This window comes from Salmo trutta, chromosome 28, assembly GCF_901001165.1.
Source record: "Salmo trutta chromosome 28, fSalTru1.1, whole genome shotgun sequence".
In the NCBI taxonomy this organism is placed as follows: Eukaryota; Metazoa; Chordata; class Actinopteri; order Salmoniformes; family Salmonidae; genus Salmo; species Salmo trutta.
The window spans coordinates 38,785,224-38,801,536 of record NC_042984.1 but is presented as its reverse complement, the minus strand read 5'-3'; the positions used below and the strand labels follow the sequence as shown (position 1 = coordinate 38,801,536).

The following is a 16,313-nucleotide window of genomic DNA, read 5'->3' as shown; positions in this document are numbered from 1 at the left end:
ATGAGTGGTATGCATATTTTATTTTATTTTTTTATGGTTTGACCTCAGGGTTTTGTCTGCGATTTCAGTTCTGTTATACTCACAGACATTATTTTAACAGTTTTAGAAACTTCAGTGTTTTCTATCCAAATCTACCAATTATATGCATATCCTAGCGTCTGGGCCTGAGTAGCAGGCAGTTTACTTTGGGCATGCTTTTCATCCTGACGTCAAAATACCGCCCCCTATCCCAAAGAAGTTAAAGGGCGTGCGTTTGATTTTTTGGGGGGGATCAATGTATACCTTTTGGTAGCATGATACTTTGCCGATCCTTGCGTTCCTAGACTCCCAAATAGCAACATTCAGACGGGCGATAGCAGTGATTTTCTTGTCTTCCCTTGCTAGCTTGCTGGCTAAAAACAGCAAGCTAGCTAGCTTTTTAGCGTCCCACATGTCCATGTGAAATAATCTGATTTATAATAAAAAATGATGCCTTGGCTAACCTAAAATATTGTAACCTACAACATTATACCACTTTGATACGCAGCTTGGAATGTATTCACTCCCATATCGGCTAAAAATAGAATGTAATCGTTTTTGCTCATGTAGTAAAAGCACATGGCTAACACCTGTTTTTACCATTTTAAAATAGACTGGAATCACACAGTTTTAGTTTGCACCAAAGAAAACAAGTGATAAAATAATAATTTAAAAAACAATGTGCAGGTGTGGTTGGAAGTCCAAGGGCTTATATGAAAACCACACCACAAAAATACTATATACAATACATACGTACAAAAATGAAAACCGATAACAAAACCTACTAAGTATAAATTAATTGATCAGTATTCACACACAAAATATATATATTTGTTTTGTTTAAATGTGTGTGCATGTGAGTGTGAGAGAGTTGGGCCATATGGAGGAGATTACTGAGTAGTTTGGTTCATCAGGCTGACCCCCAGTCTTCGCTTGAAGTTACTGAGGGAGGATGTTATGTGAAGATAATTGCATAGATGTATTTCAGTATTAACCAGGAAGAATCCATTGAAGGGTTTAGGTAAACTGTCTGGGAGGTGCATAATTGGCGTACATTGTCGTAAATAGACAAGATATTGAGTTTCTTAAACAAAGGTATAGATGGAGCCAGGTAATTAGAGGAGGTGGCTAGTCTTGCAAATGTATTTTGTATGTGTAGGTATGAGGCGTATGTACTGGCCAGTTAATGAGATATGGGTAAATGAAGCTATATTATAGAGTTAGGAAGCAAGCCTGATGAACCAACCCATTCATCTTTCTGATGATATCAACAGATTTCGTCACTTTGCTGCAGACAAATTGAATATGATCTTTCCAGGATAACTTTTCATCAATTAAAACTCAGAGGAACGTAGTGGATGTAACGTGTTCCTTTTCATTCCCACCATTTGAGATTCTGGCTCTTTTTTTTAAACAATATTTCTTATTCTTACTAGTGAATACAATAAAGCTGGATAATTTTTTTTTGCATTTAAAGATAATTTGTTTTTCTGGAACTATTCAGAAAATGTGGCGATGCCCGAGTTGGCTTCATTAATTTGTGAATCAAAATTCTTGTGTGATAAAATCAAATTGATATCATCAGCAAAGAGAATGGGAAGTACGATAGACACAGCAGCAAGGTCATTTATATAGATTAGGAATAATAAAGGTGCAATTGTCATACCCTGTGGCATGCCACAAGATGTCTTGGCCCTGGTAGATCTGTATCATAAACATAACTATATAGCCAATTATACAGTTGAAGTTGGAAGTTTACATACACTTAGGTTGGAGTCATTAAACTCATTTTTCAACCACTCCACACATTTCTTGTTAACCACCTATAGTTTTGGCAAGTCGTTTAGGACATCTACTTTGTGCATGACACAAGTCATTTTTCCAATAATTGTTTACAGACAGATTATTTAACTTATAATTCACTGTATCACAATTCCAGTGGGTCAGACTGTGCCTTTAAACAGCTTGGAAAATTCCAGAAAATTATGTCATGACTTCAGAAGCTTCTGATAGGCTAATTGACATAATTTGATGCAATTGGAGGTGTGCCTGTGGATGTATTTCAAGGCCTACCTTCAAACACCGTGCCTCTTTGCTTGACATCATGGGAAAATCAAAAGAAATCAGCCAAGACCTCAGAAAAGAATTGTAGACCTCCACAAGTCTGGTTCATCCTTGGGAGCAATTTCCAAACGCCTGAAGGTACTACGTTCATCTGTACAAACAATCTATAAACACCATGGGACCACGCAGCCGTCATACCGCTCAGGAAGGAAACGCGTTCTGTCTCCTAGAGATGAACGTACTTTGGTGCGAAAAGTGCAAATCAATCACAGAACAACAGCAAAGGACCTTGTGAAGATGCTGGAGGAAACAGGTACAAAAGTATATATATCCACAGTAAAACGAGTCCTATATCGACATAACCTGAAAGGCCGCTCAGCAAGGAAGAAGCCACTGCTCCAAAACCGCCATAAAAAAGCCAGACTACGGTTTGCATGGGGACGAAGATCATACTTTTTGGAGAAATGTCCTCTGGTCTGATGAAACCAAAATAGAATTGTTTGGCCATAATGACCATCGTTATGTTTGGAGAAAAAATGGGGAGAATGGACAATGACCCCATGTATACTTCCAAAGTTTTGGCAAAATGGCTTAAGGACAACAAAGTCAAGGTATTGGAGTGGCCATAAAGCCCTGACCTCAATCCTATAGACAATTTGTGGGCAGAACTGAAAAGCGTGTGCGAGCAAGGAGGCCTACAAACCTGACTCATTTACACCAGCTCTGTTAGGAGGAATGGGCCTAAATTCACCCAACTTGTTCTGACACACTGGGAATGTGAAAGAAATAAAAGCTGAAATAAATCATTCTCTCTACTATTATTCTGACATTTCACATTCTTAAAATAAAGTGGTGATCCTAACTGACTGAAGACAGGGAATTTCTACTCGGATTAAATGTCAGGAATTGTGAAAAACTGAGTTTAAATGTATTTGGCTAAGGTGTATGTAAATATCCGACTTCAACTGAATATGTGTAATAGAAATAGCTTTGTTTTTAAGGAAATAAAAATAAGAGTAGGAGATGAGTGAGAATACATTTTTCAGTTAATCTTACTTGTCATATTAGAAGACATAGTGTATATATTGCCGTAGAGGCATTTTAGTTCAACATCTTAACTGTATTGGAGTCAAATCATAAAGGTTAAAGCTAAATGTAATTGTGTTTACTTGAGTGTAGTCATTGTTTGTTCAGTGGGAAGGGTAGAGAGATGATCGTTAACTGCAGAGGACCTCATTTTCATAAAGGTCTTTGAAGCTTATCAAGGCTTTGTTTTTCCACATACAATAGGCAGAATCCAAAGACGAAGGGGGAGAAAATGGTTGTTGCAAATGGATCCCAGTACAGAGGGGCCTTTAAAACCAAAATGGCTCCCGAAACTTTGTCCAGATTTTAAGAGAAGAAACTACAACCGGATTAGAAGTAAATTTGGATGCAGTAACGGGTCTAGTGGAGCTAACAAGGGAAGTGTGAGAGGAAAGGACCAAGCTTCTAGAAGGCACCAGTCTGTCCCAGGGGTATGAAGCCAAAATGTGAGTTTCTGAATGTTAGCAGCCCAATAATAGAATATGAAATTAGGTAAAGCTGAACCACTTTCAGAGTGGGTTATTTGAAGCATTTGTTTTTTGTTTTTTTTTGGAAGGTTTGCTATTCCAGATGAAGGTAGATATCGTCTGCTCCAGAGATTTGAAAAAGTTTTTTATTCAAAATTTGAGAGGAGCAAAACTGAGTTGAAAGCAAGGTAGGCAGGCCTACGTACTACAAGGAGCCCCCTATTTTGTGACGAAAAACGACGTTCATGTACTGCGTTGAGTTTTGTTTTGTTCCAATACGTAAAGTCTGTCGAGCCTCTAACCAGAGGGCATGGGTTCATAACGTCGCAGATAGAAATGTCCTGCCTTTTCAACCTGGGTTAGATTGAGAAACTGATTTACTTTTTGAAAATTCAACCAAAAAGTCACATTGATGCAATGTGATTACAATTATCTGCCCTGTCGTTTTGGCGAATTTCATTTGAAACTGAACCGTTATTAAACCGTAATACTGTCAGTAGCATTGAGCCCCTTAGGCCTAGTCATGCTAACACCAGCCTCTACCCACAGCTCGCTGTGTAGTCACGTGGGTCACGTGTCACCCAGGCTACCGTACGCCCTCCTCTCCTTCAAAACCTGCTACTCTGTAAAGTGGCCCTGAGTCCTTAACCTTTCCCCAGGGTTGTTATTTACTCTCTGTCTCACTGTGTCCTGTTGTTTTATAAGGCGAGTGACGGTGAGTCACCACATAGCAACCAGCGCTCCTCCAAGCAGAGGACCCGGGTGAAGAAGAGGAGGTACGAAGACGACAGTTCTGAGGAGGAGACGGTGCCCAGCAGACGTAGTGGCGGTGGTGATGGCATGGCGATGCGACAGAAGGACGGCGGCCCCACCTCATCCTCCTCCTCCCGTTACTCGGGAGACGGGGGATGCACGACTGGCTTCTCGCCCGCCAAGCGCCGCCGCATGACCACCCGCAACCAGCCCGACCTCACCTACTGCGAGTGAGTCTGAACTTAGATCAGTTATCTCCTCAGTGTTAGTCGTTATAGGCCCACGAGCTTCCATTACTGACTTCAGATCACTTCTTGTTACACAGGTTTCTGTAGGACCACTTCTAACGTGTGTGTGTATGTGTGTGTGTGTGTGTGTGTGTGTGTGTAGAATCATCCTTATGGAGATGGAGTCTCACGCTGACGCATGGCCCTTCCTGGAGCCGGTCAACCCCCGCATGGTGCCTGGCTACCGACGCATCATCAAGAACCCCATGGACTTCCTCACCATGAGGGAGAGGCTGCTACAGGGAGGGTACGGGGCACTACTTCACTCTGTCTGTCTGTGTGTCGATCTACAACATGACCCCAGCTTCCATAAGGAGGCCGGTTTCTCTCGTTTTCCATAATGTTACTGAAAACTTGTCACCTTTATATTTGACCTGTCTTTCTCCCCTCTCCTCCCCTGCTCCCAGGTACTGCAGCTGTGAGGAGTTTGCAGCGGACGCCCATCTGGTGTTCAACAACTGCGAGCAGTTCAACGAGGACACGTCCGAGGTGGGCATGGCTGGACACTCCATGAAGCGCTTCTTCGAGAACCGCTGGGTGGAGTTCTACGAGAGCAAGGACAAATAGGAGCCCAGGGCGCTGGGGGTGGGGCCAAGGACAGCGCCCTAACCCCATTGCCTGACGCTTATGCTCTCCATTACTACTAAGACTGTCTTGGCTGGAGTCTCCTCCAGCCCTGTATAGATATGTATAGGTTTGGTTATTTGTATGTCGTTCTTGTTTTTCCTTTATAAAACCTCGATCCAGTTGGGTTAAAATTCTCTGGATGACCGAGAGGGGGATGTTTGAGCTCTCCACCTCTCTTCCTTCCCTCCCACTGCACCCTCATATCTGCACCTGATCAGCTGCTTGGAATTCTTCACGTTCTCTCCTAAGCCTCACCCCTCGTCTCATAACAAGGCCACGATATTGGTCCATCCCTTGCTCTGGGGGGCGGGAGGAGGGTCTGAGGCCCTGAGTTGATTGGTTCTCTAATTCTGCCCTGTGTCATGGTCCCGGTCAAGAGGTCTGCCAGACCAATGCGACCGCTTCGCTTCAGACCGGACATGCTCTGACCTCGTTTCGACCCCAAGTGGATCAAAACCCTACCGTTCTCTCTAAACTCAAACACTTTGGGATTGGATCCTCTCTTAACTGTTCAATGGAAATGTCATGTGTGGTCTTATGCCTAGAAGCAATTTTTCTCAATATATTTTTATTATATATTCTATATATATATATATATATATATAAAGAGTACAATAGCTGGGATTATTTAATAGCAATAGCTTGTAGTGACTATGTACAGACTCCTTAGTTGAGATGTTTAGACGATTTATGAAAAGGCCAGTAAAACAAAGTGGAAAGGATCGTTTTTTTTCTCTCTAAAGACTGTCACATCACACGTAACCAACCCCTAACACACACACACACACACACACACACACACACACACACACACACACATACACGACCACCCTGCTGCTGTGTGAAGGACACTGGTTTCAGAAACTGGAGGCTTTTAAAAATAGATATATTTTTTTTACTGTTTTGTGTTTTCACTGCTTCGTAATCACAACGAAGACCGGTAGTCACAGCGATGTGAATTTTCAGCTGAGGTGTACCTCTAGACTGTGTGAATAGGACAAATAAGACGCTACCGCCATTTTAAACCTCTGTTTAAAACACTGTTCGCTTTGTGTTGCAGCTTACCATATTGGTCAAATTGTGTGGAAAACTAGCAAGCTGCTGAAACATTATCGGTTGACTGTTCTGTAGCAATATGTCATGTTTTTACCGACATCTTTTCATTGGAAGAACTGTATTGATATTATGGAAAAATGTCACTCAATATTTCTTAGTGATAAAAAAATATATCTGCATTCTAAGTTTAAAGGATCTTAACAGGTATTTGAGAAACACTGAAAATGTTGAATCATCAATTTGATATTAACGTAGAAACATAGGCCTGTGCTTAAAACAAGAAATCATAACCCCCCCCCCAAAAATACAAGCTTAACTTTCAAGTTGGGGCGATGCTATTACTCTTCTCTTTCTGAATACTGCAGAATAACAGGAAATGTGCATTGAGAGGTTTTTGTGTGTAGGTTTCTGCAGCTTGGCAGTAGAGAACAGGGATAGCTTGTGTGTTATGAGAAACATTTTGTTCTTGACCCGTACTGAAAGAAGTCTTCTATACAAGTCTGTGCACATTTAGCTAACCTCACGTTCTTATTATGAATACATCTTTTCCTCTGTAAAGGGGCCACTGCACTCCATGGCGTGGCATGGTTGGTGGGTTATGGGAAAGGTATGAAGGCGGCAGGGCGATACTCCACAATCCGGGTTTTATTTAAAGCTTCTTACACTGAACTGAAACCAGTTGATAGGAAATGCATTGTTGTGTTCCTTGCTACACAAAAGGGACGTTCTTTTTTCTATATTTAAAAAGAAAAGACATGAAAATAAAAGCAAATGTGGTGTTAAGTGAATTTTTAATAATGTACAGTTTTTGTGACTTTAAATTTGTTCCTTTCTATATTTTTAGGACCAATCTATCATTTTTAAGGGGACGTATTACGAGATCATGTTGTATCGAGGTGATGTAACACGTGTGCATCTGTAGAATGTACTGTGAGTTGAATAAAAAAACATCTAGTAGAGAGACGACACTCCAAATGTCCCTGGGTCCTCATTTCACTCCTGTTTTGTGTTTTATTAAATCACAGTAGCAGTCTCGTACAGTAGCCTCCGCTTGAATGGAGGTGTAAGAGCGGCGCCTATGTACACCTCAGTACCCTGGTGAGCCCTGTCTGGAGCACATGCTGCAGGGAAGGCCCTCCAGTCGGCGCCAGCTGGACTTCCTCTTCTTAAATGGGACCGAGGGGAAGAGGTCTCATTTACACCTTTCACACAGAAACCAAAATGGGTGAGTGTGCTGATCGTTTAGAAGTTGATGCTATGGAAGAGGGAGATAACAGCGTAACCCTTCAAATACTTTCTTCTGACACTATCCATGCACTCTCTATTCTGGGATTGATGGATGGTCTCTATCTCCCTTGTATCCCTTAGCTGGCACTTTGCGAGGGGTTTTAGTGGCAACCAGTTAGAGGTCTGAGTGGGGTTTTGTGTGTGTGTGTGTGTGTGTGAGTGGTTGTGTCAGTGTCAGCACTCTGGGTGGAGGGGACTGAAAACTCCCCAGCCAGCGGGTTCCACTGCTCGGCCCCACCCATCCTGCCCCACACAGAGGGGCTTAACTCCACAAAAGGGGCATAACAACGCCCGTGGAGGGGGGTAATCCACCCCATAATGGGGCACGCTACCGTTCCCCCCCAACCAGTTAATTCTGGACCGGGTCTTGTAGGGAGTGGGCCCCTGAAGCCTAGGGGGCTTCTCTTGGCCATTGACCTCGTCCGGTCCCCTCTTGTCCCCCAAACACCACTTCATCAGCCAGGTCCCCTCCACTCCACTGGGTGGAGGTGTTATGTAGTGTAATCATCTTGACACTTGTTTGAAGCCTGATCTGTTTGATTAATCAGTTCTAATCAAAACTATCACAAAGCCTGTCGAACAACATGTCACAACTTGAGACTCATGGACATGCAATTTGGCTCATATCTTGACTTTATTGCAAGGATAATGTTTGTAAAATGGTTATCAAATACCTCAAAAAAGTAAATACATTGTGAATGTTAAAACACAACTCTTTGTGTTTTTTTTTTTTAGGGTGGATCTTCACAGGGGTGTTTGTTTCCTATCAAAGATGATGAGAAAAAGCATCCATTGAGCCAGCATCACAATAGGCGCCATGGCAACTGCATCATGAAAGAGACTGTCTCCATGGCGATTCGAATGGTACCTCACAAGTAGGTTGATGAAAGAGAGAAAAAGGAGGAGGGGCGGGGCGGGAGGAGATGCCATGGTGCGTGGGAGATGAACAGTTACGTATTAGATCATTGAAGATAAACTTTAGATTAGATAGAAACCTTTGGCCCTTTTTCAATCCCAGTAAAGTGTTCAGTTCTTTTCCCGTGTGGAAGGATCATGAAGTCATGGTCAACCTTTCACTGTTCTTCAGACACTCCTGCACTCATCCCACGATCACTGCAGCCTCCACTTTTGTCTCTGCCTCTGTTTCTCTATGCCAACATAACGTTGTTACAGCTATCAATCATTCAAAAAAAAGTATTGATTACAATATGTGGGATAGATTGACCTTGTGGTTGGATCCAGTCAAACTGTACCCGTATACAGTTGCTGATCAGTCCATCCCATAATGTGGATGCTGTAATTGTGTTTGGTAATGATATGGCCTGTTCATGATATGTCTCTAGCTCTCTCCACCTCTACTCAGTAATGGGCCTCTCCTCAGTGTCATTGATATGAAAATGAGTCCGAGGAGCTATGATGTGTGCCAGGTGCTCAGGACACTCCAGCTGAGCTCAGCCCAGGAGGAGAAGCCCTCGCCTGGGGAACATAGCCTCATACTGGGGGAGGGGGAATGGTGACCAAACACACTTGGACAATCACTCCACCTAATTCATAACACACAGGTAGGAGGGGGAGGAGGCAAAACGGAGAGGAAGGGGGTCAGTAAAAAGAGGGGTGAGAGAGGGGGGCAGTCCTCTTGTGTTGTGGTTGGGCCACTCAGACGCTCCTCCAGGGAAAGACCAGTCACACAGACGGAACACACGAACAGAAGGCGAGACAGGCAGACAGAGAAAAGGATCCCGCAGATCGACAGGACAGAAACGGACAGAGAGGAAAAACAAGACAGATAATTACGCACTCAACCTGTTCAACATGACACTGCGTGAGGTGAGTTTTTGTGAAGTTATTTTAATAACCTGAACCTTTGATCAACGTGGCGGTACGGCCTCTTCAGACATTGATAATGATCATTCCACAGATTAGTTCCATAACTTCATTATAACTTGCTAGGCCATTTGATTTGGATTGTGCCCACATCTACCTTAATCTAATGATAAGTGTTCAGGATAAGCCGAAATGGAAGTATCAGAGTGGCGTGGAATGGTTAGCATGCTAACAAAACTCATGTTTTTATATTCAAGACACTGGGTTTGGTAAGGTATTTACAATGGTAGTTTAATGCTATATCCTCCTGAGACCCGAAAAAAAAGGTTTGGGATTGACATTTTTTTGTGGGGGTATAGTACATAAAAAACCATAGTGCGGTATCCTGGTGTCCACCACAAAAGACATTTCTTGATAATCTCTTATTTAGCTCTTATTTAATGTGAACAAATTATTACACAGTCTTGACAACTCACTTAATTATTCCTGATATATTTACTTACTAGAAACAGTTTGAATATCAAACTCACAAAAATGATAATTAATAATTACACACACTTCTTTTCAAATTTCCATAAAATGTGCACATTTTGACAGAAGACATTTTTTTAAGAACCAGGGCTCAGATTCACAAAAAACTTCTCACGCAAAAAATATGTAAGATAAAGAACTTCATAAGATAGTTCCTAAGTGCAATTCCTCAATAATATCTTAAGATTTATTGATTTTCTTATGTACTTCTCAAATATTTTCTTACGAATCTTCTTAAGATGTTTCTTGCTAGGCAACCAATTTAGCTAGCTTTCTAGCTAGCAATTAGCATATTTCTTGCTGAGATTACGTTTCTAAAACCTAAACTAAACATGTCAATTGCTTTAATGAGCTTTTTCTCTCACTGCCCTGAATTAAGACATGGGTTTAGCTATCTTGGAATTAAGAACAAGGCCATTAACTTTATTTTCAAGAATCAAATTTCTTCTCGACTTTCTGCCTAAGAACATTTCCAATAACCTTTTTAAGGAATAGCAACTTTGCTTAACTTTCTTAAGTCTATAGTTAAGGAGAAAATTGCATTTAAGAAGAAACTTCTTCTTAAAAAGGTTTTGTGAATTTGGCCCCAGGAAGATAAAGTTGTCAAGGTCACAACCCACATATGTAATATGATTGAAAAGCCCAGAATGTCTTCTTAAAAGGACAACAGGACTTAATACAGGGGCTTGTATGGCCTAAGAGATATGCACTAAGAACTGATGTCCATTAGAGAGGACAAAAATGAATTGCTTTGTCTCAGGAGGATTAAAACGTGCCTCTGTTCCCTCTCCCTGAGGAGTTGCGCAGTCGTGAGTTCTGGCGTGCCATGCTGGCCGAGCTGCTGGGTTCCCTGGTGTTTGTGAGTGCTGTTCTGGGGGCCTCTGTGCCGGGCCCTGGAGAGACCTCCACGGGGCCCCTCTACCCAGCCCTGGCTGCAGGCATGGTGGCTGTTGCCCTGGGACACTGTTTTGGAGAGATCAGCGGAGCACAGGTGAATCTGCCTTTCTGGACTTATGGTTGTGTGTCTGTATGCATGTGTGTGTGTGTCTCTAACCTTTCGGCACAGAATGACTTGTAAATTGATCACTATGATTGATTGTCAATTTTAACTCTGCCTCTCTCTATCATGGTGCAGGTGAACCCAGCAGTTACCCTGTCTCTGTTGGCCACGCGGAGGCTGGACCTGATGAGGGCCCTGGTGTACGTGGGAGCCCAGTGTCTGGGGGCTTCCCTGGGGGCCGGGGCTCTCTACTTCGCCCTGCCCCTCAAAACCACCGCAGACTGCTTCGTCAGCAGGGTCAGTGTGTGTGAGGGGGGGGGGGGGGGTCTAAATCTAATCATAGACCTGTACTGTTACTCTTTTAGACTTTTTGTTTCATTTGGAACTCTGCCCCCCCCCCCCCCCCCCCTCCAATTCTAGGTTCCTCTCGAGGTGAATGCAGCCCAGGCTCTAGGGATGGAGCTTCTGTCAACGTTCCAGCTGGTCTTCACTGTGTTCTCCGTGGAGGACCACCGTCGGAGGGAGAATACAGAACCAGGGAACCTGGCCATCGGCTTCTCTCTCAGCGCAGGCGTGCTCATCGGGGTCAGAACTGTTCACGTCTGATTCCTCTTATCTCTAATTTTACTTAGTTCAATAGTTTAGTGTAGTTGAGGGTAGTTTAGTTTAATAGTGTTGTTTTGTGTAGTGTAGTTTAGTGTAGTTTAGTTCAGTTTACTTTACTTACTTTACTGCACTATGTTTTAATCTTTGGGTATGTGTGTGTTGTGGTCCTCTTAGGGTCGGTTCTCTGGAGGCAGTATGAACCCGGCACGTTCCCTGGGTCCAGCCATCATCACTGGCTTCTGGGAAAACCACTGGGTAAGACCCTCCACATCTATTACAGTCACAATATCACCTTGAACTGCATACCAAACAAATTATCTCTTTCTCTCTTGCTCTCTCTCTCTTGCTCACTCTCTCTTTTGCTCTCTCTCTCTTTCTCCCCCTCTCTCCCTCCCTCCCTTCAGCTCTTTCCCTCTCTTTCCCTATTTCTTCTATCCATGTCTCCATCAGTCCTAACCACTCTCTCTCCCCTTCCACACCCCTCCCCCTCCCCCAGGTGTACTGGATTGGACCGGTGCTGGGTGCAGTGCTGGCCGGGGTGTCCCATGAGTTCTTCTTTGCCCCCAGTGCATCGAGGCAGAAGCTGGTTGCGTGTCTGACCTGTAAGGACATAGAGATGGTGGAGGCAACCAGCGTATCCCGGTCCTCCCTGTCCACCGTCACCCAGACCGCCATGAGGGCTAAGCAGGTCAACAAACAGGAGCAAAACTAGAAAGGGACACATCATGCTACACAACAATATATAGTGGGTCTGAAATTATTGACACCCTTGATAAAGATGAGCAGTAATGACTGTATAAAATAAATGATTCAAATAATGAGCTAAATTGACTTCAGAAAGTATTCATACCAGTGGCGGTTCTAGACCATTTCAACTAGGGGGGGGGTAGTTGTACTGTTAGAGGGGCCAGTTACATTAGACATTATTGTTGTCATATCGTTTTCTTCACTGCATTGCAGGCATTAGCAGGCAAAAGACCATGTTCATAATCATTAGTGTTCCACGTTGCCACTGTCTAATAACGGATGTAAAAAAAGAACGATAGCAAAAATTTGTTATGTAAAACTGATTTCATATTCCACATTTAGGGGGGCCACAGGTGGGTCCAAAATTGTTGTCACAGGGCACTGCCCCCCCCCCCCCCCCCCCCAGAACCGCTATTGTTTCATACCCCTTGACTTATTCCACATTTTACAGCCTGAATTAAAAATGGATTCAGTAGATGTTTTTCTTACCCATCTACATACAATACCCCATAATGACAAAGTGAAAACCTGTTTTTATAATTTTTTTGCTAATTTATTGAAAATGAAATACATAAATATCTCATTTACATAAGTATTCAGACCTACAGAGTTCCTTGGCTGAGATGGGAGAACCTGCCAGATCGCTAAGTCTCTACAGCAATTCATCAAGTTGGGCTTTACGGGAGAGTGGCCAGACAGAAGCCACTCCTGACAAAAAGGCACATTGACAGCACACAAAACGGTTAGCAAAAAGGCAAAAGAATCTGTCATCTGAAGAGACAAAAATGTTACTCTTTGGCCTGAATGCACAGCGCTGTGTCCGGAGAAAACCAGGCACAGCTCATCACCCATCTAACATCATCCCTACCGTGAAGCATGGTGGTGGCAGCATCATGCTATGGGGATGCCTTTTCAGCGGCAGGGACTGGGAGACTGTAAGGATAGAGGGAACAATGAATGAAGCCAAACAGGCAAATCCGTAATGAGAACCTGCTTCAGAGTTCAAAAGACCTTAGACTGGGGCAACGCTGGAATGGCTTCAGAACAAGAATGTGAAAGTCCTTGAGTGGCCCAGCCAAAGCCTAGACTTGAATCCTATTGAAAATCTGTGGAAAGATTGCTGTTCACCGCCACTCCTCATCCAATTTAACAAAGCTTGAAAAAAGAATGGGTGAAAATCCCCAAATTCAGATGTGCAAAGCTGATACAGACATACCCAAGATGACTCAAAACTGTAATCACCGCCAAAGGTGCTTCTACAAAGTATTGACTCAGGGGTGTGAATAGTTATGTAAATGAGATTTCTGTATTTCATTTTCAATACATTTGCAAAAATGTATAAAAACATGTATTTTACTTTGTCATTATGGAGCATTGTGTGCAGATCGGTGAGAAAAAAAATCTGTATAATGAACTGTCACACAACAAAATGTGGAATAAGTCAAGGGGTATGAATACTTTCTGAAGTACGCATGAAAAAAAAGGAAAATTATATTATTTTATATTAACACAATTGTACAGAGAAAGATAGTTAGTTTAGCAAGTAATATTTTTTTCCCTCAAAAAGGTAGGGGTAAAAGTGATTGACTCCTCTAAAGACTCTTAGAAATAAAGTAGTCAAAAGTTCAGTATTTTGTCCCATATTCCTACCACGCAATGATTACATCAAGCTTTTGACTTTACAAACTTGTTGGATGCATTTGCAGTTTGTTTTGGTTGTGTTTCAGATTATTTGTGCCCTATAGAAATTCATGGTAAATAATGTTTTGTGTCGTTTTGGAGTCACTTTTATTGTAAATAAGAATATATGTTTCTAAACACTTCTACATTAATGTGGATGCTACCATGATCACGGATAATCCTTAATGAATCGTGAATAATGATGAGTGAGAAAGTTACATAGGGTCAAAGATCATACCCCCAAGACACGCTAACCTCTCACCTTTACCAATAACAGGGACGTTAGCATTCCTTGGGGGTATGATATTTGACCATATAACTTTTTCACTCATCATTATTCTACAATTCACTCGAAAGACAAGGCACTCTGGGAAATATGCAAATAACACTTTACACTAAGCAGTGTGTTAATTTAATACTGAAAAGTGTGGACCTGTATAGACACTGGACCAGTGTTTAATTTAACACTGGATAATTTTCTGTGGACATTAGCATAAGATAAATGCAATATTATAAACTGGGTGGTTCGAGCCCTGAATGCTGATTGGCTGACAGTTGTGGTATATCAGACCGTATACCACAGGTATGACAAAACATTTATTTTTACATTGGTAACCAGTTTATAATAGCAATTAGGCACCTTGTGGGTTTGTGGTATATGGCCAATATACCACGGCTAAGGACTGTATCTAGGCACTCCACGTTGCGTCGTGCAAACAACAGCCCTTAGCCGTGGTATATTGGCCATATACCACACCCCCCCGGGCCTTATTGCATAAATATACAATATGATCATATAATGATGAAGACAACACAGTTATAATTTCTAATTACATATGAATGTGTAGCCTTCACACTTAGCCACAACATGTAAAATTGTACATACGTTATATATCTATTACACAATTTGATCAATATTCAGTGTTATCAGTGATGTTATACTAATTTACGCAGAAATGTGATATATAACTCAAAGAAATGTCCGTTTCGTAACACGGAATCCTTTTATTTTAGCATTACTCACCCTGTCTGCGAATGCTTTGAAATGCTAAAGAGTTTAGCGGTCTGTACTCTGACACGCTGACATAGGCCACCATCTCTGTCATCTTCCTAAGGCTCTCTCACCTCGAAGCTCTGTTATTCTGCTGTTCACTGTCAAATCAGTCCTCAGACAAGAGCCCTCTAACGGCCCAGGTCTAAACAGGTCGTAGGATCAGCTTTTCACAGACGCGCTCCCTACCCTCTTCTAAAAGATTCTTGTGTTTGTAGTTAGCAATTGTATGAGGAAAACATTTTGAGGGATGTTAAACCCTGAAAATGTTTTAGTTTTTTGTTACCTGAATTGTTATGGATGTCTCGTTGCAAATGTCTCGTTAAACTTTTTGAAATGTTTTTTTGTTAACTGTATAAAGCTATGGATGTTTAAGAATAAAAACTGGGCAATCGTTATTGAAACCATAATGATATTCCTTGCACACACTCAAGAGTTGCGCAAGCACACACACACACGCTCTCACTCAAATGTGTGTGCGCAGACATCGTCTAACATGCACGCTCATACGAATGCACCTTCAGTTTCTAACACACATGGATCTGCTTTCTAATCTACACACGCACACATAACACTCTCACTCCCCATAACAGACAATAGGAAATAACTGCCTTGTGCCGCCAGCATTTTGCATTGTGTGTGTTTTTAGAGAGTTGAAATGCTGAGCTCAGCGTTCTCCATTTAAAGCCCACTCTGCCCAGTGATGGCTCTGGACTGGTCAGCTCGATGCTCCGGTGTAGGAGCTCAATAACCCCTGTTTCCCCTGTCCCCCACTCCTGTCCTGCCCTGTCCCTCCCCCTTTCCCCAGCCCCATACAGGGATTTTTCAGGGCTTTGGCTGCTAGCGGGCCACCCTGCCTCTCACCCCTCCTGCCTGGCACACACCCTCATACACAATACAAACCTCTGCCTAATCAATTCTCCACTGAACATCCCAGCACCTCCTAGAGAGAGGGAGAGCGTGGAAGAGAGAAAACGGCTACATGTGTCTAAATTATACCTGACTGTTTTGGAAGGGCTGATATTTACAGTTAGACTCATTTTGTTCGTTTTTTTTAAACGTATTTGTTTCCAACCACTTTGCAGCAGTAGTCAACGTTTATATGTTCATATGTTCATATGCATGCCTCTGTCCTGTGCTTTGGGTGTCAATGTCAAGTTCATTACCTCTAAGAAGTGCCCTATGATTGTACATTATATGCAGAGACATTTAAGGTCCCAATGTCGCGC

At 42.5% G+C, this 16,313-nt stretch overlaps 2 protein-coding genes across 5 annotated transcripts in view; both read left to right on the top strand.

Moving 5' to 3' along the window:
• Positions 1 to 7,326, top strand: part of LOC115166174 (bromodomain adjacent to zinc finger domain protein 2A) — a 36,824-nt gene extending 29,498 nt beyond the window's left edge. For all 3 annotated transcript variants that reach the window (XM_029719931.1, XM_029719932.1, XM_029719933.1), the window contains 3 exons: positions 4,341 to 4,618; positions 4,779 to 4,922; positions 5,083 to 7,326. In XM_029719931.1, coding sequence (XP_029575791.1) covers positions 4,341 to 4,618; positions 4,779 to 4,922; positions 5,083 to 5,242 — 582 coding nt within the window. In that variant the 3' untranslated portion in view covers positions 5,243 to 7,326. The remainder of the gene's footprint in view (positions 1 to 4,340; positions 4,619 to 4,778; positions 4,923 to 5,082) is intronic.
• Positions 7,327 to 7,382: 56 nt separating this feature from the next.
• On the top strand, positions 7,383 to 12,408 carry LOC115166175 (aquaporin-4). 2 transcript variants are annotated; one of them, XM_029719935.1, is made up of 7 exons: positions 7,383 to 7,583; positions 8,381 to 9,472; positions 10,800 to 10,991; positions 11,136 to 11,297; positions 11,421 to 11,585; positions 11,781 to 11,861; positions 12,103 to 12,408. In XM_029719935.1, the coding sequence occupies exons 2-7, from the start codon at positions 9,458 to 9,460 to the stop codon at positions 12,316 to 12,318; spliced, it is 831 nt and encodes a 276-aa protein (XP_029575795.1). In that variant the 5' UTR covers positions 7,383 to 7,583; positions 8,381 to 9,457; the 3' UTR covers positions 12,319 to 12,408. The 2 variants fall into 2 exon arrangements, with proteins under 2 accessions (XP_029575795.1, XP_029575794.1); XM_029719934.1 differs by having other exon boundaries at positions 10,797 to 10,991.
• Positions 12,409 to 16,313: the final 3,905 nt, after the last annotated feature.

Bases quoted from the DNA above. Each gene is read 5' to 3' on its own strand.
- LOC115166175 (XM_029719934.1), top strand. The intron at 11,586-11,780 runs GTCAGAACTGTT...TGGTCCTCTTAG, and splicing joins GCGCAGGCGTGCTCATCGGG to GGTCGGTTCTCTGGAGGCAG. The intron at 11,862-12,102 runs GTAAGACCCTCC...CCCCTCCCCCAG, and splicing joins GCTTCTGGGAAAACCACTGG to GTGTACTGGATTGGACCGGT.